The sequence below is a fragment of the Schistocerca nitens genome, chromosome 4 (assembly GCF_023898315.1).
Source record: "Schistocerca nitens isolate TAMUIC-IGC-003100 chromosome 4, iqSchNite1.1, whole genome shotgun sequence".
Lineage (NCBI taxonomy): Eukaryota > Metazoa > Arthropoda > Insecta > Orthoptera > Acrididae > Schistocerca > Schistocerca nitens.
Window position 1 is genome coordinate 328,983,893 of NC_064617.1, and position 24,171 is coordinate 329,008,063.

The 24,171-nt window shown below is 44.2% G+C and overlaps 1 protein-coding gene across 1 annotated transcript in view; it reads right to left on the reverse strand.

Moving 5' to 3' along the window:
• LOC126252283 (potassium voltage-gated channel subfamily KQT member 1-like) overlaps window positions 1-24,171 on the reverse strand; it is a 307,638-nt gene that overhangs the window by 161,199 nt on the left and 122,268 nt on the right. The window contains exon 3 of the mRNA XM_049953157.1: window positions 17,185-17,311. Within this exon, the coding sequence (XP_049809114.1) occupies window positions 17,185-17,311 (127 nt within the window). The remainder of the gene's footprint in view (window positions 1-17,184; window positions 17,312-24,171) is intronic.

The following is a 24,171-nucleotide window of genomic DNA, read 5'->3' on the forward strand; positions in this document are numbered from 1 at the left end:
GGCAGGGCTTCGGTCGCCTGTTAGTTGTCTTTTGTCTTTGGTTGTAGTTTATTGGAGGGAGGGAGGGGAGTAGGGATGGAGGGAGAGGGGAGGGAGGACGGGGGAGGGCTGCGGGGGAGCGAGGGCGGGGGAGGGGTGGAGGGGAGGAGAGCAAGAGGAGGAGGGGAAGGGGGTAGGAAAGAGGGAGGGGAGGAGGAGGGGGGGGGGAAACAAAAGAGGCACATGTGAAGTACGATGAGCTGTTCAGGGAGCTTACGGGCGCACGACTGTCTAAGGGGTCGGTGGTCGGTAGAGTTGAGTTGGTCGGTAATACATGGGCCTAATGTCGATGCAGCCGGTTTGTCCTGGATTAAGGAGGCGTAGTTGCTGATGTGGGTGTTGGTGGGCTGTTCATTTTCTGGTGCCGTCTGTTCTGCCCTTTGGGGGCAATGTATTGGTTGCTTGATTGAATTTGCTCCCTTGTTGAAGTTGCTCCCGCCCATCTCGCGATTCTCCAGTGACTTAGTTCGTGTTGCTACTCGTAGTGTCGCTGAGGCGAAGAGCAGCGAGTGGAGTGCTTGGGGAAGGTAGATGTCGACTTCTTATTACTATTTACTGCGTTCAACTTGTTGCAATTTGTTAAGTTCAACCAGCGGTAATTTTTCTTGCCTGGTGGCCGCTAACGCCCCAGTTATCTGCCCTGGGGGTAAGTGTATGTAACGGCAGTGTACGTTTCCTCGTCTTGCCGCTACTGTCCAGTAAGGCGTGTAGTTTTGACAGCTTTCTTGATTGTAGGCCAGTTGGTGATTCTTCTACTCTGGTGGTAGTGATTGCTTTCTCGTTCCGGGTATTCTAAGCACAGTATTCTGGGGACGTAGTGCATACCGCCGGTTCCGGCTTTGACATATTGTTCCATCCTTGCATTTGGTTTACCGGACGTCAGGTAGCTTCAGCTAGATTATCATTAGTCATTCGTTAGACTGCCACTAGTCTGAGTTACCATCTTGTGAAGTGAAGGCAACTCTTGGCTGCCCACCTCATTGCTCGCGAAAGTGTTTTTTGCCGGGCTTTCTCAGAGGTCGATTCCTGGAGCACTGTCTGTGGCCCCTTGGTTCTTGTAAGACATGTGTGTTCTAAAAGGTGGTCTGATGGCCAGTAGTTCAGTGTAACGCTCCTGCAGTCCACGCATTCTACGGGTATAATCTGTCTCAGTACCCTTTAAGGAACTTATGTACTTGTCCTTGTGTTTTATTATTGTATTATTTATTACAATACGTTGAAATGCCTACATTAAAGGTTATATATGTCTAGTTAATAGCTATGGTCGCCTTATGGAATAAATCTAGCAGTGTAGTGTTCAGTGGATGTTAAGGGTTGTATTACAAAATTTTCCATCTTATTTCACCCGTTTGGTGATCAGTTGCTTGTTGTTTTAATTAACTTTTGCTATTGTATTTTCTGTTTTATAGCAGGTTTCCCAATTTTTTGTATTATTCCCGTTCCTGGTGTGTAAGGCCTTCAGCCGTGATTGTGGTCATTTTCCTTAAAATTCTGATTTGGTATTTGTATTTTAGCAGTAAGCCTTAAAACCTTATTTACTGCCATTCCTGGCGTCTGTTGCCTTTTGCTGTCTTTGTGGCGACTTGCCTTTAATATTTCTATACCTGTAATTTGTAAGTTGCATCGAGTTTTAAACAACTCTTAATTTATTGCCATTCCTGGCGTGTAAGGCCTTCTGCCCAGATCACAGTGGCTTCCTTTTAAAACATTATCTGCTGTATCTGTATTTAATGGTGATTTACTAAATTGTAACTCACTGAAAACACTATTATTTATACAGTTGTCTATTCCTTCGTTAATAACGTGTGGTATTTTTATTTATTGTTGAGTCTGGAATTACTGGTTTAAAATAAATTGTGTGTAAATGTAAAAGGCAGCAAACAGTAAATCACTCTACGGCCCCGTCCACAATCGTAACAGAAACCTGCCTTCCCTTGACTATCAGGGTTCAGTGACAGTAGATGTGTGGAGACGACTTTTTGTTTGTTTGTTTGTTTGTTTGTTAAAGCGTCGAGTGGACAGACTGTTCAACGAGGCGTTTAATCCACAGTGTGTGGTGTTTCTCGTACCATTACCCGGAAATGAAACAGAATGTTTATTTTAATATTCTCGATGGCCAAATGTTACTCCATCTTGTACATTTTCGTCACGAATATCCTCTGCGCACTGCTGCTTTCTAGAACGACGACAGGCTTATTTGCTTGTTTTCACATACGTTCTTGGTTTGACAGATACTCACGCATCTTATCACACGTCGACTGGTCGGCTAAAACAACCGATCTTAATCGTACACAGAATGTCTGTATTATTAGGAACAGAGGGAGATACGTGACAGTCAACATCCTTTCAATTTGGTAGCTCTGCTGGATGTAGTCATCAATGATTCGCATCCGCATACGTAGATAACCGTGTGTACTCTCTTCCCCTCCGAAAAGAGGCAATTTTGATGGCTAGAAACGGTATTCCATGGAATCAGAGTGTTTTCTCCTGGAAGTGCTTGGTGCGCTTATATTCCTAGTCAAAATAACAATCTTTGTGTGGTGCAAGCGTTGAAATGTAGCCGCATTGCTCTGTAACGAGGATTCATCAACACAGCATACACTGCCGGAGAAAACAGACACGGCAAATAAATGATTTGCGTCATCTCGGTTCCGAGAGTTCCGGAACCTGTACAGAAAATTGGAGTAGAGTTCAACATAAACATCATTTCCGCCATTTTTTTTACTCATGAAAACCACACATTGCATGTTGTACCACCATACAGCGAGACCTTCAAAGGTGGTGGTCCAGATTGCTGTACACACCGGTACCTCTAAACTCACACATGCATTGCCTGTATTCGTCGTGGCATACTATCGACAAGTTCATCAAGGCACTGTTGGTCCAGATTGTCCCACTCCTCAACGGCGATTCGGCGTAGATCCCTCAGAGTGGTTGGTGCATCCGATGTCGTTATCCTGAAGGAAGTCATTCTCAAAATGAGCACGATGGGGGCGCGAATTGTCGTCCATGAAGACCTATGCCACGTCAATAGGCTGCCAATATGGCTGCACTAACAGTCGGAGGATGGCATTCACCTATCGTAAAGCCGTTACGGCGCCTTTCATGACCACCAGCGGCGCACGTCGGCCCCACATATTGCCACCCCAACACAGCAGGAAACCTCCACCTTGTTGCGCTCGCTGGACAGTGTGTCTAAGGCGTTCAACCTGACTGGGTTGCCTCCAAACACGTCTCGGACTGTCTGGTTGAAGACATATGCGACACTCGTCGGTGAAGAGAACGTGGTGCCAATCCTGAGCACTCCATTCGGCATGTTGTTGGGCCCATCTCTAACGTGCTGCAGAGATGGAGCTCGCCATGGACGTCGGGAGTGAAGTTGCGCATCATGCCGGCTAGTGCGCACACTTTGAATCGTAACACGACGTCCTATGGATGCACGAAAAGCATTATTCAAGATGGTGGCGTTGCTGTCGGGGCTCCTCCTAGTTATAATCCTTAGGTAGCGGTCATCCACTGCAGTAGTAGCCCTCAGGCGGCCTGGGCGAGGCATGTCATCGACAGTTCGTGTCTCTCTGTATCTCCTCCATGCCCGAACAACGTTGCTGTGGTTCACTCCGAGACGCCTGGACGTTTCCCTTGTTGGGAGCCCTTTCTGGCACAAAGTAACAATGCGTACGCGATCGAATCGCGGTATTGACCGTGTAGGCATGGTTGAACAACAGGAAACACGAGTCGTGTACCTCCTTCCTGGTGGAATGACTGGAACTGATCGGTGTCAGACCCCCTGCGTCTAATAGGCGCTGCTCATGCATGGTCGTTTACATCTTTGGGCGGGTTTAGTGACATCTCTGAACAGTCAAAGGGACTGCGTCTGTGATATAATATCCACTGTCAATGTCTATCTTCAGGAGTTCTGGGAACCGGGAGTTTTTGATGTCCCCTGAGGACCATGTGCAGAGGCACCATGGTGTAATATGCGCATATTGAGTGGTTGTAGTGTTAGTGATTTATTTTTCGTGGTCATCGGCCATCAGACAGTGCTCAGGAGGCTTTCTGTGCGCCTTCTGTTGTCTCTATAGACGTTAACTGTGCTGTAAATGAAATGCATTCGCATTCGCCGCAGTGCCTGTTCCTTCGGACACGCATGTATGTCCGCAGGAGCATTGAATCGTACTTCTGAACTACTCAGGCACTGGAAAATCGTATTTAACTGAGTTTATAGGTGAAAAGTGTCTACAACACTCTTTATAGAGTACAAACCTGCGCCACCGACGAGTACGCACTCTTCTTCAACAGGTGCAGCCATTTGAACGGGGTCGCATTTTGAGCTTTCGGTAAGTCTGCTTGCAGCAGGATTAAAATCACGTGTTCCTCTGGGCAGGCCATCTCTGACACCACGACACTGCCAAGCAGGGCTACTCAGGTGTCGTGAAAGAGTTGATTGGGGAGTGGAACGGAGCTCTGTCGTCTTAAGTGATGAGACTACGTCCTGCTTGTATTCCAGTGATGGACGTCACGTACATGGCTTAGATCTGCTAAGCAGTCTATGCCAGCGTGCATGTACCCTCGACACACAGATCTCAACCGAGATCGTGATTGGAGCCATCGCGGTCACATTTGGTATTTCTGCAGACGAAAGTAGACCGTGCCCGCTAAATTGCACAGGTTGTTTTCCCCGTGATACTGCCATTTCTTCGCTATGAAGGTGAAGTACTTTTTCAGCCTGACAATACACGTCCACGTAAGACTTCTGGTACCCAACGGGCTCTTCGTAGTGTATAATAGCTGTCCTGGTCGAAAAGATCTCCAGATCCCTCGCAGCAAGATGAGGCGGGTACTTGCTCGTTCTCCAGGGCCAGCATGAACCATTCACGAATTGTAACAATGATTCTTGCGACAGTGTATCACAGGATGCCGTTACGATCGTTTGCATGTGAAAATAAGCACATGAGTTGCTGCCAAAGTGAGGTACACTGTTTACAGACGCGACTGCTTTATCACACTTTACTGTGACACGTGTGTTTCATTTGCTCTGAATCTCTTATCATTTACTCCTGCAACGATGAACTACGCGTCACATAACTTGTCGGTAAACAGACATTTTCCTTGAGGGTATTGCATTTTTTCCGACAGTGTATTTTGTATGTAATATATCGTGTCACACAGTTAGGTTTTTAAAATAAAAGTATAAGTGCAATATGCACAATTCTGAGACGGTATCGGAAGTACCTCACGTTTCCACGATAAATTGCAGTCTAATATTCATATATGTGCCATCCAATCTGTGTATTCATTACTTTAATACGTAAAAAACTCGAAGAGCAGAAAGCACTCAACAGCATGCAGACAGGAACCACTCACATAGATGATGGAAGGAGGAAGAGGGAACATTGTTTGATACGATGAGTCCATAAAGCGGTGGGGCTTTTTAATCCTCGCAGAATGCGTGCGGTGAATATGCTTGGCTGAGTAAGGACGTATTCTCATTTCCATATAGCAGCCGCGGACGCTCTGAATACTGCAGAAAGTGTTATGACTGGTCTGCAGTTGTAATTGTCTGCGCGCTCGTAACACAGAGAGGATCTTTCTGAATACGGTAGGCGATATCGAGTTAGCGACGGCCGAACTACGCCAGTAGTCAAACCCATTTGCGAGTCTCTGCCGTTATGGAAATACGGAAATTTTGGTGGTAAAAATTCTCGTGATGTCTAGAAGACCAATATTACGCTATACTTCTGTGGTTGAGACTGATGTGTGGAACAGTACAAGACGAAAACAGGTTCAAGAAAATCACGCTTGCTGTAAAGCTGTTATAATTCATTTACGTTCGGACAAAGTCGCCGACGAATTTTGTGCCACAGTGTCGAAAGGTCAAATGTGACAGCACATGAGCGCATTTGACGATTATCTTCTCAATTTTCATAGCTTTCAGTAAAGCGAAGTATGTCCCGATAGTTAGGCAGTGAGTGCTAAATGTGAAGGCCGCTTGGCCAAAAATACGGGGGTGGACAAAAGAAATGGAAACACCGAAAACACAGTACCATACCTAATACGGTGTAGGAAACCCGTTGGCGTTAAAAACAGTTTCCAGCCATGTCGCAGTGGAATTTTGTACAATTCTACAAAATAGAGCTAAGTTCAGGTAACGATTATGAAGCATGATAGCGATCTCTCCAACGTACACCACAAAGGCTCAATAATATTGAGATTTGGTGAATGTGGTACTCACAGAACTATAGTTGAATTCTTTTATCTTGGCGGCTCGCGCATGCCCGCCCAGACGCGGGAGATTGCTGCGTTGCCAGTTGCACACGACGCACGCGCCAAGAGAAACAGCGCCATAGTACAGTATAGTTCGCAAGCTTACGTTTAGGGGGGAGCGCGCAGTTTATGAAGTAAAGCCACCACGGTCGCATTAACCCTTTCGCTGCTACAGAGACGTGCTCCCCGTATTCCGCGCTGTGCGCGATTTTGTCACTGCACTGATCGCCTGTGTTGACACATGGTGTTTCCGACTGCTTTGACACATTTATCATTCGATTCCACAACAACTATTTGGCCCAAAAATTAGATTTTTACACATCTTCTTGACTGATACCTTCCCCCCACTTCCTTTGACTGACTGAAGTGCTTTAAAATAAAGCCAAACGCGCCTGGTGTAAATAAAACTTTTATTACAGTCGCGAAAGACGGAATATTTCTCAATATTACATACGACACCTATGTGGTACTTAAATTAAATGAGATATTGTTATACAGTAAATTTTATATGAAATTTAGGTACCTTGTCCACATTTCATTCTGAACATTGTGGCAACTAAAATCGACCATACGGAAAGTATACGCTATGGACTTCTACCTCTGCAAACTCTTCAAAATTTCGTGCAATGGTTTACTACATTTAATGCTGCAAAATTAACTGGGTTGAACATCGAAACAAAATTAAGTCATTTATGGGGGGAAGGTATCAGACAAGAAGAGGTGTAAAAATCTAATTTTTGGGCCAAATAGTTTTTGTGAAATCGAATGATAAGTGTGTCAAAGCAGTGGAAACACCATGTGTCTGCACAGGCGAGCAGTGCAGTGATGACAAAATCGCGCACAGCGCGGAATGCGGGGAGCACGTGACTGCAGCAGCGAAAGGGTTAATGAAGAGACAAAGCACTAGAAATTTCAAAAAACTGCATTCAAACGAATAAAATTCGTGAAGTAAGACACTTCGATATTGTTTTAAAATAAAAAAAAATATTTTGCGTCGCACAAGGTTTGAACCAGTTACCTATCGCCTTCTAATCCAACGCCTTAACCATTACGCTAACGCCGCTCGTGCTGCAATATTTCTCCATACAAGAGATCAATACACTAAGCAGATTCAGAAGGATGTACATTGCAGTAGGTACTGGGAGATGAAGAAGCTTGCACAGGATAGAGTAGCATGGAGAGCTGCATCAAACCAGTCTCAGGACTGAAGACCACAACAACAACAACAAGGACTAACACGTCACGCAAAATTCTGACAAACACTGTTGGTATGCCTATGAATTATTCGCACTTCGTCGAAGTACAATAGGAAATAAACAATTACCGCTGTTCTTTATTGCGAAAAAGCGGTTCGTGAAATTGATACAAACACCTTTCCTTGCTATCGCCTGAATTAAGAGTCTTATTGCTTGTTTGGTTTAATTAATTAATAGAAAATGAAGCAATTGGCATAAAGTATGGTTTTTCCAAACTTTCAAAAAACAAAGTCTGCTATCAAGACATTGCTTTTGTTCTATTACTTTATTTATGACTGAACGTTTCTAAAACTGAAGACACTCGTCCGTGCTCTGTACTACAGTCGAGATCTGGCAACGTCGTTCTCTGTTCATTGGCTGACTGTATGTTTTGACGTCAGATGCGCAGAACGAACCTTAACTCGGCCGCCGAGATATATGACGCGCACTTTAGTCCTGGACGATGCAAGCTGTTTGAACAGGCGCTCTGTCGTCTTGGAGCACAGCATAACACCATTCGGGAGCAAACGCGGGATGCAGTTGATCTGCCAAAATGGTCACATAAGCGTTGGCAGTAACGTGATCTAGCAGAGTGCCCATAGGGTCCGTGCAATACAACGATATGGCCACCCAAAGCATCGCCGAACGCCCGCCATGTTTCACTCTTGGTACGTAACCTCGGCCAAAAATTGAAAACAGTCTGAAACAAGACTTTTAGATCAAATGACTTTCTTCCATTCCCCCATAGTTCACGTTTTATGGCTTCGACACCACGGTTTTCTGTTAGGGGCATTTGCGTCACTGATGTGTGGTTTTGGAATTCCAGCTTGCCCTGAAATTCCCTGCTCATGGAGCCCCCTTCGTACTGTTTTGGTACTGGTAGGGTTCTCGAGTGCCACATTCAGTGACATTTGCAGCTCCCGTCCTCTTACTTTTCGTCTCAGTCCACGTCAATAGCCGTTTGTCACGATTACTCATCACATAATTTCGTCTGCGTTATGCCTAAGCGGATGGCGTTTTTCCGCTTCCCTGTATGCGGTACAAATCTTCAATATGGTACTTCTTCAAACACTTCGACTTCCTTGGTTACCGTAGCACCTACCATTCGAGCACCAACAATTTTCCCTCATTGGAAATCACTTAACTCCGACATAACGCACTCTAAACTACTCAGAACACTGTTCTGAACACGACTGTCATTTGTCATGTATCAAGGTCACTGTGCAGGTGCAGTTCGTGATCATACAGAACAGCGCAACCTCTAGGATCGGCTAGAATCTTCAAGCATGCTCTTTTCGCACTGTTTTCCGTATTTTCACCCTACCCCTGTGTGGCTGTAGTGTACAGTTTGCTCTTTTCAATAGAATTCAAGGATACGCCGTGTGCGAAAAGTTCCGACGGCAGAAGAGAGATACCAAATAGACAGTAATGTTGCTCCGATATGAAGGTATTGTCCATAATTTTTACTGGATGTAATTGAAATTAACTAAGACACTACTAATTACAGCCAAATTTACGGCTCCATTGTAAGGGGGCCTTTTGTGCTAAGGCTGAACTGTCCTTCGAGCACGAATACTCCAGAACCTAACGCAGCTAAGCGGCCTGTTCAAAATTGTGCAGTTGAATATACGCCCTCTATGAACATTGAGCATTCTCTGCAGACGGCTGGCTTCTTCTAATTCAGAGTTCTGAAATAACTCCCACAGCAAGAGATCTGCCTCACAGGTCCCCGCGTTACTCTGCCGATAATTCGCGTTTCCGTGGCTGGTGTAGCCAGTCTTTAGACCGCATCATCGACGACATCGTTCTTCCGACAAGGCGATACATTGAGTGGTACGGAAGATCGATAAAGGTTACTGCTTAGTCCAAGGAACTGTCAATGATCTTGTTGCTTGCTAGTTGTGACTATCATATCATCCATAATTACGATGGCAACTCGTAATTACCATCGTTTCCGGACCACCAGCGCCTCCATACCGTGACTGAAGTATCACGTCTGCTGTCAAATGCCTTCATTAGATACTATGTTTCTCGCTCGCACTCAAATACATTTTATTTATTTGTTTTGTACGTTTTCCCTCATTACTTAACAGTTTTATTTTTCTTGCTTCACCGAGCGTTATCTCACAGTTCAGTCACAACTATCTCCTACCTAGGCATCTGACACCTACTTCAGTGCCTCTTTGCCTTGTTCAGTCGTGAGTATTATTATAGTACTGGTTGGTCTTTTATCGAAATATAGATGTCTGAGTGCGTCTCTGATTTCTGACCAGAGTTGCGCTATCACCCACTGTACTTCATCTGTCATCATGCCTAATCTCCTCTCCTACTATTTGGAAATGAGGTCAAATCACACCTGTAGTTGGAGATGAATTTCAGGCTTTAGACAGATGTAGGATAGGGTGTACGATAGCATAGCTCGTTTCCAAGCCACACAGTTGTCGACAAGATTTCATCGTTTTCCATTATCATCATCAGGTTCGACTTACCGAACCATTGCTACGTGATTGTAGTACATTACATATTAGCCCGTAAGTGAACAGGACCAGATATGTACCCACCGCGCCTGCACTTGACAAGTTACTATGTAACGTATTCCGATGATTTGTTAATAAGCTGTAAGCAGCGCCTGAGGCTCAAATATATAACAAAAAAATTGGAAATTCATCACTGTATTTTCCTCACGCTGTTATACTGTGATATAGAGATGTATTTTGGTATTTACACTTTTTTCCTTTTTTTTTGTCTTCAGTCTACTGACTGGTTTGATGCGGCCCGCCACGAATTCCTTTCCTGTGTTAACCTCTTCATCTCAGAGTAGCACTTGCAACCTACGTCCTCAATTATTTGCTTGACGTATTCCAATCTCTGTCTTCCTCTACAGTTTTTGCCCTCTACAGCTCCCTCTAGTACCATGGAAGTCATTCCCTCATGTCTTAGCAGATGTCCTATCATCCTGTCCCTTCTCTTTATCAGTGTTTTCCACATATTCCTTTCCTCTCCGATTCTGCGTAGAACCTCCGCATTCGTTACCTTATCAGTCCACCTAATTTTCAACATTCGTCTATAGCATCACATCTCAAATGCTTCGATTCTCTTCTGTTCCGGTTTTCCCACAGTCCATGTTTCACTACCATATAATGCTGTACTCCAGACGTACATCTTCAGAAATTTCTTCCTCAAATTAAGGCCGGTATTTGATATTAGTAGACTTCTCTTGGCCAGAAATGCCTTTTTTGCCATAGCGAGTCTGCGTTTGATGTCCTCCTTGCTCCGTCCGTCATTGGTTATTTTACTACCTAGGTAGCAGAATTCCTTAACTTCATTGACTTCGTGACCATCAATTCTGATGTTAAGTTTCTCGCTGTTCTCATTTCTACTACTTCTCATTACCTTCGTCTTTCTCCGATTTACTCTCAAACATACTGTGTACTCATTAGACTGTTCATTCCGTTCAGCAGATCATTTAATTCTTCTTCACTTTCACTCAGGATAGCAATGTCATCAGCGAATCTTATCATTGATAGCCTTTCACCTTGTATTTTAATTCCACTCCTGAACCTTTCTTATATTTCCATCATTGCTTCCTCGATGTACAGATTGAAGAGTAGGGGCGAAAGGCTACAGCCTTGTCTTACACCCTTCTTAATACGAGCACTTCGTTCCTGATCGTCCACTCTTATTGTTCCCTCTTGGTTGTTGTACATATTGTATATGACCCGTCTCTCCCTATAGCTTACCCCTACTTTTTTCAGAATCTCGAACAGCTTGCACCATTTTATATTGTCGAACGCTTTTTCCAGGTCCACAAATCCTATGAAAGTGTCTTGATTTTTCTTTAGCCTTGCTTCCATTATTAGCCGTAACGTCAGAATTGCCTCTCTCGTTCCTTTACTTTTCCTAAAGCCAAACTGATCGTCACCTAGCGCATTCTCAATTTTCTTTTCCATTCTTCTGTATATTATTCTTGTAATCAGCTTCGATGCATGAGCTGTTAAGCTGATTGTGCGATAATTCTCGCACTTGTCAGCTCTTGCCGTCTTCGGAATTGTGTGGATGATCCTTTTTCGAAAGGCAGATGGTATGTCGCCAGACTCATATATTCTACACACCAACGTGAATAGTCGTTTTGTTGCCACTTCCCCCAATGATTTTAGAAATTCTGATGGAATGTTATCTATCCCTTCTGCCTTATTTGACCGTAAGTCCTCCAAAGCTCTTTTAAATTCCGATTCTAATACTGGATCCCCTATATCTTGTAAATCGACTCCTGTTTCTTCTTCTATCACATCAGACAAATCTTCACCCTCATAGAGGCTTTCAATGTATTCTTTCCACCTATCTGCTCTCTCCTCTGCATTTAACAGTGGAATTCCCGTTGCACTCTTAATGTTACCACCGTTGCTTTTAATGTCACCAAAGGTTGTTTTGACTTTCCTGTATGCTGAGTCTGTCCTTCCGACAATCATATCTTTTTCGATGTCTTCACATTTTTCCTGCAGCCATTTCGTCTTAGCTTCCCTGCACTTCCTATTTATTTCATTCTTCAGCGACTTGTATTTCTGTATTCGTGATTTTCCCGGAACATGTTTGTACTTCCTCCTTTCATCAATCAACTGAAGTATTTCTTCTGTTACCCATGGTTTCTTCGCAGCTACCTTCTTTGTACCTATGTTTTCCTTCCCAACTTCTGTGATGGCCCTTTTTAGAGATGTCCATTTCTCTTCAACTGTACTGCCTACTGCGCTGTTCCTTATTGCTGTATCTATAGCGTTAGAGAACTTCAAACGTATCTCGTCATTCCTTAGTACTTCCGTGTCCCACTTCTTTGCGTATTGATTTTTCCTGACCAATGTCTTGAACTTCAGCCTACTCTTCATCACTACTATATTGTGAGCTGAGTCTATACCTGCTCCTGGGTACGCCTTACAATCCAGTATCTGATTTCGGAATCTCTGTCTGACCATGATGTAATCTAATTGAAATCTTCCCGTATCTCCCGGCCTTTTCCAAGTATACCTCCTCCTCTTGTGATTCTTGAACAGGGTATTCGCTATTACTAGCTGAAACTTGTTACAGAACTCAATTAGTCTTTCTCCTCTTTCATTCCTTGTCCCAAGCCCATATTCTCCTGTAACCTTTTCTTCTACTCCTTCCCCTACAACTGCATTCCAGTCGCCCATGACTATTAGATTTTCGTCCCCCATTACATACTGCATTACCCTTTCAATATCCTCATACACTTTCTCTATCTGTTCATCTTCAGCCTGCGACGTCGGCATGTATACCTGAACTATCGTTGTCGGTGTTGGTCTGCTGTCGATTCTGATTAGAACAGCCCGGTCACTGAACTGCTCACAGTAACACACCCTCTGCCCTATCTTCCTATTCATAACGAATCCTACACCTGTTATACCATTTTCTGCTGCTGTTGATATTACCCGATACTCGTCTGACCAGAAATCCTTGTCTTCCTTCCACTTCACTTCACTGACCCCTACTATATCTAGATTAAGCCTTTGCATCTCCCTGTTCAGATTTTCTAGTTTCCATACCACGTTCAAGCTTCTGACATTCCACGCCCCGACTCGTAGAACGTTATCCTTTCGTTGATTATTCAATCTTTTTCTCATGGTAACCTCCCCCTTGGCAGTCCCCTCCCGGAGATCCGAATGGGGGACTATTCCGGAATCTTTTGCCAATGGAGAGATCATCATGACACTTCTTCAATTACAGGCCACATATCCTGTGGATACACGTTACGTGTCTTTAATGCAGTGGTTTCCATTGCCTTCTGCATCCTCATGTCGTTGATCATTGCTGATTCTTCCGCCTTTAGGGGCAATTTCCCACCCCTAGGACAAGACAGTGCCCTGAACCTCTATCCGCTCCTCCGCCCTCTTTGAAAAAGCCGTTGGCAGAATGAGGCTGACTTCTTATGCCGGAAGTCTTCGGCCGCCAATGCTGATTATTTATCAAAATTTAGGCAGTGGCGGGGATCTAACCCGGGACCGAAGATTTTTTGATTATGAATCAAAGACGCTACCCCCTTTTTTTTTCGAGTTCGAGGAAAAATTAAATTTTTCACTCGACGGTCCCTAGACCACGGGGTTACGCTACTACTGGTCATTAAAATTGCTACACGAAGATATCGTGCTACAGACGCGAAATTTAACCGACAGGAAGAAGATGCTATGATTTGCAAATGATTAGCTTTTCAGAGCATTCACACAAGAATGGCGCCGGTGGCGACACCTATAACGTGCTGACATGAGGAAAGTTTCCAACCGATTTCTCATACACAAACAGCAGTTGACCGGCGTTGCCTGGCGAGACGTAGTTGTGATGCCTCGTGAAAGGAGGAGAAAAGCGTTCCATCACGTTTCCGACTTTGATAAAGGTCGTATTGTAGCCTATCGCGTTTGCGGTTTATCGTATCGCGACATTGCTGCTCGCGTTGGTCGAGATCCAATGACTGTTAGCAGAATATGGAATCGGTGGGTTCAGGAGGGTAATACGGAACCCCGTGTGGATCCCAACGGCCTCGTATCACTAGCAGTCGAGATGACAGGCATCTTATCCGCATGGCTGTGACGGATCGTGCAGAAACGTCTCGGTCCCTGAGTCATCAGTTGGTGACGTTTGCAAGACAATAACCATCTGCACGAACAGTTCGACGACGTTAGCAACAGCATGGACTATCAGCTCGGAGACCACCATGGCTGCGCTTACCCTTGACTCTGCATCACAGACAGGAGCGCCTGCGATGGTGTACTCAACGACGAACCTGGGTGCACGAATGGCAAAACGTCATTTTTTCGGATGAATCGAGGTTCTGTTTACAGCATCATGATGGTCGCATCCGTGTTTGGCGTCATCGCGGTGAACGCACATTGGAAGCGTGTATTCGTCATCGCCATACTGGCGTGTCACCCGCCATGATGGTATGGGGTGCGATTGGTTACACGTCTCGGTCACCTCTTGTTCGCATTGACGGAACTTTGAACAGTGGACGTTACATTTCAGATGTGTTACGATCCGTGGCTCTACCCTTAATTCGATCCCTGCGAAACCTTACATTTCAGCAGGATAATGCACGACCGCATGTTGCAGGTCCTGTACGGGCCTTTCTGGATACAGAAAATGTTCGACTGCTGCCCTGGCCAGCACATTCATCAGATCTCTCACCAACTGAAAACGTCTGGTCAATGGTGGCCGAGCAACTGGCTCGTCACAATACGCCAGTCACTACTCTTGATGAACTGTGGTATCGTGTTGAAGCTGCATGGGTAGCTGTACTTGTACACGCCATCCAAGCTCTGTTTGACTCAATGCCCAGGCGTGTCAAGGCTGTTATATCTTTTTCAAGACATTGTCAACGAGGAGGTACGCGATCTGTTCTAAAGTTTGTATTTATGTTAGAGATTAGAGTCAAAATCGCACATGAAATCTTCTCTATTAGGATTGATTACTGGTCCCGGCCAGCAATTATCCCTCTTTAGATCATAAAACATTCTTGATTAGTTTTGGTATCTGTATGGCTTACATCATTTCGTAGTAGAGATCATCACATATACAGGGTGGTCCATTGATCGTGACCGGGCTAAATATCTCACGAAATAAGCGTCAAACGAAAAAACTACAAAGAACGAAACTTGTCTAGCTTGAAGGGGGAAACCAGATGACGCTATGGCTGGCCCGCTAGATGGCGCTGCATAGGTCAAACGGATATCAACTGGGTTTTTTAAAATAGGAACCCCCATTTTTTATTACATTTTCGTGTAGTACGTAAAGAAATAGAATGTTTCAGTTGGACCACTATTTTCGCTTTGTCATAGATGGCACAGTAATAATGGCTCACAATTTTAGACGAACGGTTGGTAACAGGTAGGTTTGTTAAATTAAAATACAGAACATAGGCACGTTTGAACATTTTATTTCGGTTGTTCCAATGTGATACATGTACCTTTATGAATTTATCATTTCTGAGAACGCATGCTGTTACAGTGTGTTTACCTGTAAACACCACATTAATGCAATAAATGCTCAAAATGATGTCTGTCAACCTCAATGCATTTGGCAATACGTGTAACGACATTCCTCTGAACAGCGAGTAGTTCGCCTTCCGTAATGTTCGCATATGCATTGAGAATGCGCTGACGCATGTTGTCAGGCGTTGTCGGTGGATCACGATAGCAAATATCCTTGTACTTTCCCCACAGAAAGAAATCCATGGATGTCAGATCCGGTGAACGTGCGGGCCATGCTATGGTACTTCGACGACCAGTCCACCTATCGTGAAATATGCTATTCAATACTGCTTCAACAGCACGCGAGCTTTGTGCCGCACATCCATCATGTTTGGAAGTACATCGCCATTTGTGTCATGCAGTGAAACATCTTACAGGAACAACGATAAACACTACGTAGGAAATCAGCGTACATTGCACCATTTAGATTTTCATCGATAAAATGGGGGCCAATTATCCTTCCTCCCATAATGCCGCACCATACATTAACCCGCCAGGGTCGCTAATGTTCCACTTGTCGCAGCCATCGTGGATTTTCCGTTGCCCAATAGTGCATATTATGCCGGTTTAGGTTACTGCTGTTGGTGAGTGACGCTTCGCCGCTAAACAGAACGCGTGCAAAAAATCTGTCCTCGTCCCGTAATTTCTCTTGTGCCCATTGGGAGAACTGTACATAACTTTCAAACTCGTCGCCATGCAATTCCTGGTGCATAGAAATATGGTACGGGTGCAATCGATGTTAATGTATCATTTTTGAGATTTCTGATTCTCGGACAATTTGTCTGCTACCGATGTGCGGATTAGCCGCGACAGCAGCTAAAACACCTACTTGGGCATCATCATTTGTTGCAGGTCGTCGATGACGTTTTACATGTTGCTGAACACTTCCTGTTCCCTTAAATAATGTAACTATCCGGCGAACGGTCAGGACACTTGGATGATGTCGTCCAGGATACCGAGCAGCATACATAGCTCACGCCCGTTGGGCATTTTGTTCACAATAGCCATTCATCAACACGATATCGACGTTTTCCGCAATTGGTAAACTGTCCATTTTAACACGGGTAATGTATCACGAAGCAAATACCGTCCACACTGGCGGAATGTTACGTGAAACCACGTACGTATACGTTTGTGACTATTATAGCGCCATGTATCACAAAGCGAATAATGTGGTCCAACTGAAACATTCAATTTTCTTAGGTATTACACGAATATGGACAAAATAATGGGGGCTCCTATTAAAAAAAAAAAAAAAAAGCAGTTGATATCCGTTTGACCTATGGCAGCGCCATCTAGCGGGCCAACCATAGCGCCATCTGGTTTCCACCTTCAAGCTAGACAAATTTCGTTCTTCGTAGTTTTTTCGTTTGACGCTTATTTCGTGAGATATTTGGCCCGGTCACGATCAATGGACCACCCTGTATATGTTGCTGTGTCGTGATACACGCGAATCGCATAGCATCAGTATTTGTAATAGATACGACGGAAAAGTCTGAAAAGTCACATCTAATAAAAATGTAACTGCCGTTAAGATTTTTACGAAGATGTGATTGGCTTTAAACCTGAACTGCTCTGTAAATATCACAAGTTTTCTAGAGTAGGGCAGGACTCACCGATGATGCAGATGGGCTTCCGGATGAAGCGCAGGCGGCCGCAGAAGCCCATGTACTTGGACCGGCAGCCGGCCGACCACAGCCTCACCAGGTACTCGGCGCCGAAGAACACCACCAGACAGATTTCCTGCAACAGCCACAGGGAAATATTACGTCTCTTGGAAAACCACACACTCGCCGCACCTTCAGTGATTCTTAGTTTTTACATCGATTCTCTTTTACTTGAGAGAATGTGAACTTCTTGTCAGAGATCGCTTGTGAGCATCATTTGTCGATCACCGGTTCCGGAAAGCATGGTTACCATCTTCAGATATCAACAAAAGGTTATCACTTGTCTTCTACACCAGCTGTACATGTACTCTTCCTGAAATATTGCCAAGTATGTGAGAGACGAGATAAACAGGGCATCGACGAGTCAAAGTTAAAACCATGATATAGAGAGTAATTTGCTAAATGCTCTTGTCCCATACCACACACTACACCGCCAGTTAGTCTAGATGTGCCCTGGCTGCGATGAAGGACTCAGTAGCATGTATAGCGTGTAGCATGGGACACGAACATTTGGCGAATTGCTCTGTGTATTGTCGTTTTAACCTTGACTTACTGATGCATCGTTCATCTCGCCTCTCAAATCTTTTAGGAAAAGTACTTGTACGGCTGGTATAAGAGAGATGTAATAACCTTTTAATGAGATAGTAACCAAGCTTAGCGAAATCAGTAACTGACAGCAGAGATTGTTAACAAGCGATCTTCTCTGAAAATTTCACCTTCTCCCAGATAATTATCAGAGATCGCTCCTTACCATGCGAGATGAGTAAATTAACTCGCTCTTTTATTTATCAGTCACAATTAGGGATAGTCTGTGATCATCCATATTTATAAAATATCGATGTTAGGAGCTGAGATATGTATGTTAGGATGTTAAACATTGTTTCAGTGTCTACACTGGCGACGGAAACATCGTAACATTGATATGAAGGATAAAGTAGCACTCTTCGATATTGTCATGACAATCATTAATTTTTTCGTTTAAATTGACCCTTTTTCTGACCATGTCTCATACCGTCGCCAGCGCAACACACTTGCGTCTTGTTAGACATGGTCATTGGCCGGCGGGAGGAGGGGTAAGACTGGCATAAATATTCAATATTTTTGAACGAATTGATGCAGAAACTTTCCGTTAGTGTAGTTCAAATGGGGTGCACATGTATTTTTCTAATGTTTATTTTAATCGCTAAAAATGATAGTTTGAATTATGTAAATACGCTGGACATTCGGAAAGTATTTTATCATTGTTTTTTCACACAGAACTTTATTGCCGAAAACAAAAATAACAAGACAGCACGAACACACACTTTGCACAATTTTCCCGATAGTCGCCACTAACATTGAGACGTACGTCGTAGCGTGCGATGGTTTGAAGGAACCACTCTGGTAAAACTCCATGCCCTGCGATGCAAGGAATTGTCGCACATCGAACTCAACGTCAACAGTGGCTTACAAGTGATGCCCAGAGAGTGCAGCTTTCAATGCAGGGAACAGGTGAAAATCCGATGGGGCAAGATCGGGCTGTAGGTCGGGTAATCCAATCTCTCCCATCCGAAGCGACGAATCTGATCCTCTGTGAGCCTTGCTGTGTGTGGTTTCGCGTTGTCGTCCATGAGCACAAAATCTTCACTCAAGAACCGTCTCTTTCGTCGAATGGCGGTGTGTTTAATGAGGTTGTCGCAGTAGCAAGCCGCATTCATGATCCCTCACTGGCAGAGACTAAGGAGAATCACACTTTCCCATGTGGCCATAACATTTCTTGCGGCGGGTGACACTTTGCATTTTTTCTTCATTCGTGAGCTGGGATGCATCCGTATCATTAAGGCGGCCTTGGATTCTAGGCTAAAGTGGTGCACCCATGTCTCATCTCCTTTGATGATTCCGAACAGGAATTCTTTACCCTCTCAAGCGTAACGCATGAAGTGATCGAGGCTGACTCCCGTTCTTGCACTCTTGTAACCTGGGGTCAGGTTTCTTGGCATCCATCTTGCAGACGCTTTTCGGTAACCCCAAACATCACGGAGCGTATGACAGGCTTGAACGCAGCCCATATGCAGTGCGGGCGCTACATCCAACACCGTTACACACCTGTCCGGTAACACCATGTCTCGCGCTTTAACAGTGCTGTATGCTACGGTCGCAGATTCGAATCCTGCCTCGGGCATGGATGTGTGTCATGTCCTTAGGTTAGTTTGGTTTAAGTAGTTGTAAGTTCTAGGGGACTGATGTCCACAGCTGTTAGGTCCCATAGTGCTCAGAGAGCCATTTTTTAACAGTGCTGTTTTCGTTTGTGGACGTGGAGGGACAGCCACATTTACTTTCATGTACCACCCTCTGCCTTTCTTCCAACCATTTGACAAGACTTGACCTTTTAACGCCTCGATGTTACCCGCTGCACGGGTTGTTACAAGAGTCACATGCTCAAAACACACCTGGTTGCCCTTCCGACACTCAGAGAATTTTAATCCGGAATTATGTTATGTTACCACTATTATTATAATCTGCAAATTTGAATTCTGGTCGTCTGATGACGTATGTGTGGGCTGTCTGCTGTGGCTTCTCTGAATGTGGAGACGCAGTTTAGCCAACCATCGTATCAAGTATAGTGCGACTGCACTGGACCAGAGAGACGTAAGTTCCCCCCGCGTTAGCAGGCCCCGTTAGGTTGGCAAATAGCCGCTGTGCAGACTCTCTGAGCCCTTCCGGACACCGTGTGTGGACCCCGGACGAGGGGAGACCGTTAGGCATTCCCTGCTGAGACTCTGGTGAGTATAGACGCTATGCGTGATTGGTCCTACAGTCATCGTAGTTAGGACAGATAGTCAGGTTGCATAAAATTGATATTTTTCTTTTGGTATCACTGATGACGGGCCAGATTTCCATATAACCGTACCATTAAGTAAAGGCAGTGATCAAAGAGTTTCATTATATAAAATGTTGTTCTTATATAAAATTATTTGTCTCACAGCAACGTTTTACTACCGTTATCATTCCAGTTAAGTTATTCAAACTTTCAACTTTAAGTTAACCAATAATCAGAAATTTTGTAGTGATATTTTCTCATCCAAACGGTCGTAGGCGTCTTTCACAAAACATACAGGTGCCATATTCAAGGCTTTGCGGAAAGCAAGTATGACGCAACTTCTTCACTATACACGACCTGTACGCATTCGTGGATGACGGACACACTGGTCCACCATGACCATCCATACTGGATAACGGCACGCACTTCCATTGGCGACCACGTTTTTGGTACACGTCCGTCTGCCATTGAGATACATACTTGAACTAACCTTGGGCACGCTCTCTTTTTTGGCGCTCTGTGCATCTCTCATTCCTTCTTCACTCATGACCATTCCGTCGTTGAAGGAGCATTTGCCGCTTTTTATATTACCTAGGATGCTATCTACTCTTTCAAAAACAATGACGAAGGTTACTTTCGGAACGCCCCTCGTACATTTTTCCATTTGTACACCGTCCAGTCACATTAATATGACCACCTGTCAAAGGCCTGAGTGGCCATCTTTCGCAGTGCGGACTGCTGCGGGATGTGCAGGGAGGTTCTGGGAGGTGCTAACAGGGATGTGGCGCCATGCCGACTCTATTACCGTGGCCATCTGTGCTAAATGTCTCCGTTGAGGAGCTAGGGCACGAACAGTACAATGAGGTGGTCCTAAAGATTCTCGATTGGGCTTAAATCCGCGGAGTTTGATGACAGGGGGCGTACAGTAAACTCATACTGACGCTCTTCAAACCATACACGTACACTACAAACTGTGTGACATGAATTGTCCTGCAGGTAGGTGCAATCGTGGCGAGGAGAAAGAAATTGAAAGTAGTTGTAGACGTGTTCCCCAAGGACAGATGCACACGCATATTCATCCATAGTGCGTCCCAGAATGACGAGATCAAGGACTGCCCTCCAGCCTAGGCCCTTCCAACGATTATGCAGCCGGCCGCGGTGGCCTTGCGGTTCTAGGCGCTGTAGTCCGGAACCGCGGGACTGCTACGGTCGTAGGTTCGAATCCTGCTTCGGGTATGGATGTGTGTGATGTCCTTAGGTCAGTTAGGTTTAAGTAGTTCTACGTTCTACGGGACTGATGACCTAAGAAGTTAAGTCCCATAGTGCTGAGAGCCATTTGAACGATTATGCAGGGTGTTTGCCTTCGGACCTTTCAAGCTGCACACGCAAGGCCACCTGTCGATGGAGCGTAAAACGTGGTTCATCTGAAAAGGGTACCTGTAGCCACTCAGTGGACACCCATTTTCGGTACTGGTATGCAAATTCTAGACTCCGTCGCTGACTACCCAAATGAACCGGATGTCTGCTGCCTTGTGTAGCAAAGTTCGCTGAACGGTCGTTGAGAAGACACTGTTGGCAGCGCCTTGGTTCATTTGGGTAGTCAGTTGCTCAACAGCTGCAGGTCTATTCGCCCGTACACATCGCCAACCAACGTTAATTTCTGCAATCTATGAGCCAAAGCGGACCACAGTTACCTCGGTGCCAGTTTTAGACGGAACCATTTTCCTACGCTTGGTACACTATACACAACGGTACGCTAACCGTTTACAAAGTTAGCCGTTTCGGATATGATTTCATCCTTGGCCCCAAGGCCAATGATCATGCCGTTCCCGCAGTACGACATATGTCATCCACTCCCTCTACACGCTTTATATTCCCTCCACGGATGGTGCTTCCACTTGCAATCTTTGAGTGGTTATTACACGTTGACGTAGAACATGGGCGGAGGGCACATTAATATGACAGGACCTTATAGATATACGTACTTACGTAAACAAAGCTAAAAAATTCACAATTAATATTTATCAGATATTTGTCTTCTGTCAGTTCTCGAAAAAATGTGTAGGCCTATAGTAAAAAAATCGAGGGATTTGTAACGCGGTATTTGTTGATTATTGAATACATATAAGTATTTGCATCTTCATACAAATAAAACAGTTTCTACATCAGTCACTTGTTTATTTTACCACTATTTGTTTTGATGGGTAACACCATGGTCTTGAGGTGGAAAATTATTTACTTGGCTGGTGTAGGTGAATATTTTCACAGTCGCAGACACAACGCTGCCCTCGGTCTGCGGCTGTGAAAAGACGTCTGTACTCTTCACCTACACCAACCATGTAAATAAACAGTTCTCCACGTGAAGGTGATTGTGCGAAGCATCGAAACACGTAGTGGCAAAATAAACAAGTGACTGAAGCAGAAACTGTTTTATTTGTATTTATCAACAGTCGCTGCCCTCTTAAAAATGGTTCAAATGGCTCTGAGCACTATGGGACTTAACATATATGGTCATCAGTCCCCTAGAACTTAGAACTACTTAAACCTAAATAACCTAAGGACAGCACTCAACACCCAGTCATCACGAGGCAGAGAAAATCCCTGACCCCGCCGGGAATCGAACCCGGGGCTGCCGTCTTAATGCAGTCCCTTACGGGCGAAATATTCATTTATTTGTAAATTGCATTTTACGGCATTCCATAAATCGCTATCTGATACTGATGTTATACACATCGAGCCCTGTGATCAACTAATAGCGGAAATGGGCTCTGAGACGCCGATTATGAAATTAAAATCAGCATCGACAATATGACTTCATTGCACATACCTAGTCGCACTCGCGTCTTTTATTAACAATATCCCTAGCGATTTCAGCTATTGATGTAATCATCAGATATTTCACCTATTAATGTAATCATCCAATGAGCGCATTTTGAGCATTAAATCAATAATTAATGTTTGAGAGACTGGGGAAGCATCAAGTAGTAAAATGTGTACAGTTGTAGTGTTTTTAGTTGTTAGCAAGTAAGTTGCAATCTACGTACTCGAATTACAAAGGGCCCCGTACCAATAAAATTTAAAGCAAAAGATCTGTTTCAGTCCTTGGGATGGCTGCCTTACAGCCGTAAAACAAAGTCATAATTATTTTGTTTAGCCTTACCCGGCCGAATTCTTCATTGGCGTGCTGATGTGTACTAAGTCAGCATTCAGCTCTCAAACCCTTCATTCCCTCGCAGCAAATTTCCAGTGGTGCCCAATCAAACACTTAGCACTTCACTTGGTAAAATCGCTCCACTCTTAAACGACTTGTTAACGGAACTGTGGAAGTGAGTTCTATTTCGTGGAAAGACGTTTAAAACATACGAATATATTTTGAAAAAAATACTGTTTCTGTATTAATAATGAAGCTACTACTAATTATTTTAATTTACAATACATTATTTAAATTGAATAGTAAGTTTGCTATGGATATGAATTTCGCCATTTTATTTATTTAAAATATAGTTGTTCACGGCGACTTTAAGAAACCATGTCGAATAACTTAATGATTTCAACTCTTAAATGGCAATGCAGGCTTTCTCTGCGAATCCCACACTTGAACTCTTGTCAGGTTATCAACCGAGTCGTGGCGCCGTCTTGTCGCAAAATTTTAACAAGTTTCCAACTCATAATCTTCAGGTAGAGTCAAACATTTAATTACTTCGTCTGAAAATGACGAGTAGGAAATCCGTCGAATCGTGACAAGACGGCGCCTGGACTAGACTGATAACCTGAAATGCTTTCATAAACATTTTATCTCTTTGCTTTCATCAACATTTTATCTCTTTTTCTTATTTGCTCATAAATTTATTAAACCGTACAAATGTATAGTAAAATTTCATACAATTAAAAAATAAACCTTGAAAGATGTGATATTTTTTTGAAATGGGGATGTCATCAATCTTCTGACTGGTTTGATGGGACCCCCCAAAAACTCCTCTACTGCGCCAACACATGCACTGGATGTTCTCGATTATGTACTCCAATCTCTGACTTATCTTGCAGTTTGTACCCTCTAGAGATCCCTGTAGCACCTTGGAAGTTAGCCCCTGATGTTCTAAGTAATGTCCTGTCGTCCTCTCCCGACTCTTTTCCAG